At 61.0% G+C, this 5,342-nt stretch overlaps 1 protein-coding gene across 1 annotated transcript; it reads left to right on the forward strand.

Moving 5' to 3' along the window:
• Positions 1–217: 217 nt before the first annotated feature.
• Positions 218–1,920, forward strand: LOC141021690 (uncharacterized). The gene is made up of 2 exons (XM_073497545.1): positions 218–487; positions 1,735–1,920. Exons 1-2 carry the CDS (start codon positions 218–220, stop codon positions 1,918–1,920), a joined length of 456 nt encoding a protein of 151 aa, XP_073353646.1.
• The last annotated feature ends 3,422 nt before the right edge of the window (positions 1,921–5,342 follow it).

Below are 5,342 nucleotides of genomic sequence, written 5' to 3' on the forward strand. Positions count from 1 at the left end.
GGGCATCCAGGCGCCAGCCTCAGGAGCCTGGTGTCTTTGAGGAGCGGCTCTTCAAGTCTTCAGCAGCCCCTCCAGCTGTGGAGCCAGCACCACCTCAGGAGGAGCTTCCCCCACCACCAACCTCGGGAGCCCCCGCCTGCGGCCCGACCTCAGGAGCACGCCTGCTCCTAGCGCTCGAGCCCCAGGAGGGTGCTGGACCGAAGAATTCAAGGCGTACATGATGCAAGGAACCCTGCCAGGGAAGGAGGAAGACGCGGAGCGCGTAGCCTGGCAGGCTACAGCCTACTGCATTCAGGACGGTGAGCTGTACCGAAAACGCCCGAACGATGTTTCCTTGCGATGCATCTCCAGGGAGCAGGGGTGTGAGCTATTAGCTGACATACACGGCAGGGACTGCGGGCATCATTCGTCATCGCGCACCTTGGTGGGCATGGCGTTCCACGGTGGATTCTACTGGCCCACGGCACTCAACGACGCAACCGAGATGGTGAGATCCTGCGAGGCCTGCCAGTTCCATGCCAAGCAAATCCACCAGCCAGCTCAGGGCCTTCAGACTATCCCGCTCTCGTGGCCATTCGCGGTCCGCGGGCTGGACATTTTGGGTCAATTCCCTCGGGCGCCCGAGGGCTACCGCTACCTCTACGTCGCCGTCGACAAGTTCACCAAGTGGGCGGAGGTGGAGCCAGTCCGTACCATCCCGGCCGGCTCGGTGGTCAAGTTCATCAAGGGCCTCGTGAGCCGGTTCGGAGTCCCTAATTGCATCATCACCGACAACGGCTCGCAATTCACCAGCAACCTTTTCAAAACATATTGTGCTAACCTTGGAACACAGATATGCTACACCTCGGTGGCACACCCCAGAAGCAACGGCCAAGCTGAGCGCGCCAACGCGGAGATCTTGAGAGGCCTCAAGACAAGGACCTTCAAGAAGAAGCTCGAGGCCTGCGGCAGGGGCTGGCACGACGAGCTCCAGTCTGTGATGTGGTCCATCCGCACCACCGCCACCAGGCCAACGGGCGAGACTCCGTTCTTCCTCGTCTACGGAGCCGAAGAGGTTCTCCTCACGAGGTCAAGCATCGCTCCGCGCGGGTCTTTGCATTTGACGAGGCACGTCAAGACGTCATGCGGGGGATGGACCTTGTGATGGGGGAGGATCACCGCCGCCAAGCCTCACTCCGAGCGGCAAGGTACCAGCAGGCACTGCGGCGGTACCACTGCCGCAGCGTCCGCTCCAGGATGCTCGAGGTGGGCGATCTCGTCCTGAGGCGGGTGCTCTCCAGGGAAGGGTTGCATAAGCTCTCACCCATGTGGGAGGGCCCATTTAGGATTGCCCACGTCTCTAGGCCTGGCGCCGTGTGCCTGGAGACGCAGGATGGGATCCCCATCCAGAACTCCTGGAACATCCAGCACCTCCGGAAGTTCTACCCATGAAGCAAGGCCTAGTGCATGTGAAGGTCTCCGCTCGTGACACTCTCACGTAATAATGAGTGGGGCTGTACACGCCCCGGAGTCTCCGGAGTGCCGCCCTCGGGCCTCGGGGGCTCCCTCCCACGTCCTAGTGGCAGCACTTAGCTCCACGCTGGTGAGAAGACTAGACTAGGTGCCGGACGCGGCTGTTCATTTGCTTTCTGTAGCTAGTTTGCAAACTTTTAATGAAATTTGGAGTTCTGGCATTTCTCGATTGCTTGGTTGAGTTTCCCCTTTTACTTTGCTGTTTCGTTGTCTTACGACAAGGAGGACGGCAGTTGCCCGACGCTCTCCCTCGTGCGCCCCGCGCGGGGGCTGGGCAGGTGTGTCCGTGCGCTGGGCTGCCCCACGCCGCGGGCACACCTCGCCAAAGCCCTGTCGCCCCAGAGCTTCGGCTCCCTTGATCTTCGGGAGGCGCCCTCGAATGAGCTCGTGATTGGCGACCCCTCTTAAAGTCTGTGCCCCCCGGGTACCGCGACGCAGTGCACTAAGCCATGATTAGCCCATCCCTGAGGGCTCGCGTAAGGAGGAACAAGGCACCCAATGGATTTCCTAACAAACCCTGCAGCTCTATGACACCTCCCGAGATCAGCAGTTCCCGAGTCGGTAACAAGGAGGCCTCACCAGATGCCGAAAGGCATGCCCTCACGAGACGGGAAACTACCCCGAGCATATCAAGCTAAGTTATCCCCCTACATCTACGTGGAGCACGAATACGATAGCATAACGCAAGAATAACAAACATAGCATAGCGGCATAAGTACCATGGTCCATTACACACCCCAGCAGGGCTATCTACTTTTTTCAAATGCAGGAAGAAAGGAAAGGTTAAACAAAGCGCCCGCACGACTGCAGCGGCCCCCGGATTCAGCTCAGCCTGAGCCTTCCTCGCGCTTCACCGCCGCGTGGCGACGGGACGACCCGCCACCATCCTCGAAGTGAACCCGACGGCGCGGTGGCTGGTCATAGCCGCCGCTGCTGGTGCTCTCGCTGGCGGAGGAGCTGCCGCCGATGAGCAAGCCGCGGCCGTCGCCAAGGGCAAGCTCGCCCTCAGCCTCGTCACGGCCATCGCCAATGCCGAGCTCATCGTCCCCGCCACTGTATTCGGGGCAACACCCTGCGCGGCGGCCATCTTCCCCAAACACCCTCACAAAATAGGGTCGCGGCGCCGTCGTACTTGAAGTGGAGGGTGCATCACCTGCTCAGACCACGCGCGCGGGCGAACATCTACCAACCGCGGGCCAGGGACATGTTGCCCACGGCAGAGACCTCCACCGCGACCCACGAGGCCCTGCTGCAACAACCGTCGGCCTGCAGCCAGAGGCCGTCAAGACCCCCGGCCGGCAGCTCGCCGGCAAAGGAGCGCGGAAGCTGGAGCCAGGTGCCAGCCAGACTCTCCGACCACACGATGAACTTCGGGAGCACCTCCGCTGAATGGAAGCGCGGCCGGGGAGGCCGGGCAATCACGGTGCGCCTCCCCTCGGCAGGGGAGCTGCCTCGCCTCGGGTGGCTTCCGCCGGGAGGGATGCCACCATGGCCGCCAAGGACGACACCGGTCCCCGAAGGAGTGCGCCCACGCCCCCGAGGCGCCACTGCAGGGGTAGCAGCGTGCTTACGAGGGCGGCCCCGCCCTCTCTTGAGCAGTGGCGAGCCGGGCCCCTCCTGGCGAGCTTTCCCCTTCTCTGCGGTGGAGAACCTCTTCGTTGGCGCCATGGAGGCTGCAGCAAGACGGTGAAACAAGGAGCAAGAAGAAGGAGCGGGCGGCGAGTAGAAGGAGACGAGCAAGGGGGGCTTCGCCCCTCTCCTCATTTATAGCCAGAGGGAGGCCAACTGACGGCCTCCATGGCCGCGCGCAATGATGATCTTTTCTCTGCACGCAACAGAGTCTTGTCAAGTCAAACGTTTGCGGAGGTAGCGTGGGGAAGTGGAGGCGCCCATGTCCCATCAATCGCCATGCGTCAGCCGAGGCCGCAGACGGTTGGGGCCCGCGGCGCTCCGCACTTGCCCTTTGGCTTCACCTCAAAGCCAAGTTCGAGTGCGCCTTGGGCCCGGGAGCTACTGTCGGCGTCCTGGGAACGGGGGTACCCAGACCTACCTGCCTGCGGCCCGTGGCGTGACTCCATCAACGGCCCGGTACGGCCCAACTTCAGCAGCAACAACTCAAGACCCTCGCGAGGGGCCAAGCCTCGCGAGGCGGACTACACCAAGACCTCCCTGGGGGCAGCCTCACTAGGTTGGCTCCCGAGGAGCAGAAACATCTATGCAAGGGGCACCTCGTGAGGTTCACATGACGTGAGCCATGACGACCAAGGCTAGGCGGGCGCCAGCGGACGCAACGTACTAGTTTCCCCTTTGGTGCCAAGGAGGCAAGCGCAGGCGCGGAGCCTCGAGGTATCAAGAAAAGGTTTCCTTATCGGTGCAACAAGACCAAGACCAGCAGGACGGCAGGACGGAGGTCATCACGGAGCCCACGGCAGTGTCACCACCAGAGCCTTTGGCAGGACAAGACTACTTTTGTAAGGATAGCTTGTACTAGTTGTCTCCCTTCAAATTTGGCCGTTGTGGGATCCCTTCCCGCCCACATTTGGGAAGAGGACCAAGGCCTCTATAAATAGGACTTAGCCACCACCATAGAGGGGCATCCGATCTTGGATCGGAGCCATTCCATCTGAACCACCTCACCAGCTCATCAAGCTCAAGAACCCCTCACCTCCTGAGGTTGTTCCACCCACTTTACTAGTTCACCCTCAGCCCCTCAAGGAAATCCACCACAAAACTGGAGTAGGGTATTACACCGCAAGGTGGCCCGAACTAGTATAAACCTCTGTGTCTCTTGTTCTTTGGGTTCATCGAGCTAGGCTGTGGAATCATTGGGTAGGCAGGCTGGGGAGAGAGAGTTCTTCGCGCGCACCCCAGAGTTCGAACCTCTCAAGGGTCTGCGGAACCTCGAATCCGACAACTGCCGTCGTCATCGCCGTCACTGTCCTCCTCGTCGCTTTCGCTCGAGGAGGAGCTTTCCTCATCGGTCATCCTCTCCGCGCAGCACCCTAAGCAACCTCCCGAGAGCCCGAAGATCTTGACGGAGAGTAGGCCGCTCTCCATTAATTTGAACTGGAGAACATGCCCCTCCGAGAAGCCGTGGGCGCGAGCAAAAGTCTTCCAACCACGGCGGAGGTACATCACGTGAGGGGTAGGGAAGTCGACATCAACCCACATGCCACCATTCCCACAACCCCTCATGTGCAACCTCAAAGAACGTGGATGTTCAAGCTCCACTTCCTGTGCAAAGGGAGTTGGGAGGCGAAGATGACCACACATAGGTCTGTACAGCCTGATGATGAACTCTCGAGGTTGATCCCCGACATGGCCTTCCATTGGGGGAGGAGCCACCGGTGAGAGCGCAGCCAAGGCGCCACCCCGCCCTCCTCTTCCTCGAGCACCACGGCGACCTCAGCCTCTCCCCCTCCCTCCTCCCCTCACAGTAGGCTCCGCCACTGTAGGATCCAGAGGAGGATGGATGCGTTGTTGAGTAGAAGCCCTCGTCGCCGCCGCTGGGACACCACCGCGCCCTCGCCCCCTCACCATGACTAGGGGGAAGGATTGCAGAGAAGAAAAAGAAGAAGTGTGTGCGGAGAGGCACTGCACTCGCCCCCCTTTTTATAGGAGGGAGAGGCAGGGGCTGGCTTCTCACATAGGAAATGGTCACCCCACTCCTCCAATACGGCCCCTCTGCGCCCTCTACGGCTCTAAGAATCAAGGCCGACCCTCTGCTCCAACCATCGGCACCCGATTTTCAGCCATGGCACTCCTTCCCGCGCCCTCCACATCCACCACCTACCACGCCCAATGCATGCAGAACATGTGGCAGGTGCGTG

This window comes from Aegilops tauschii, chromosome 4 (assembly GCF_002575655.3).
Source record: "Aegilops tauschii subsp. strangulata cultivar AL8/78 chromosome 4, Aet v6.0, whole genome shotgun sequence".
Classification (NCBI taxonomy): Eukaryota; Viridiplantae; Streptophyta; class Magnoliopsida; order Poales; family Poaceae; genus Aegilops; species Aegilops tauschii.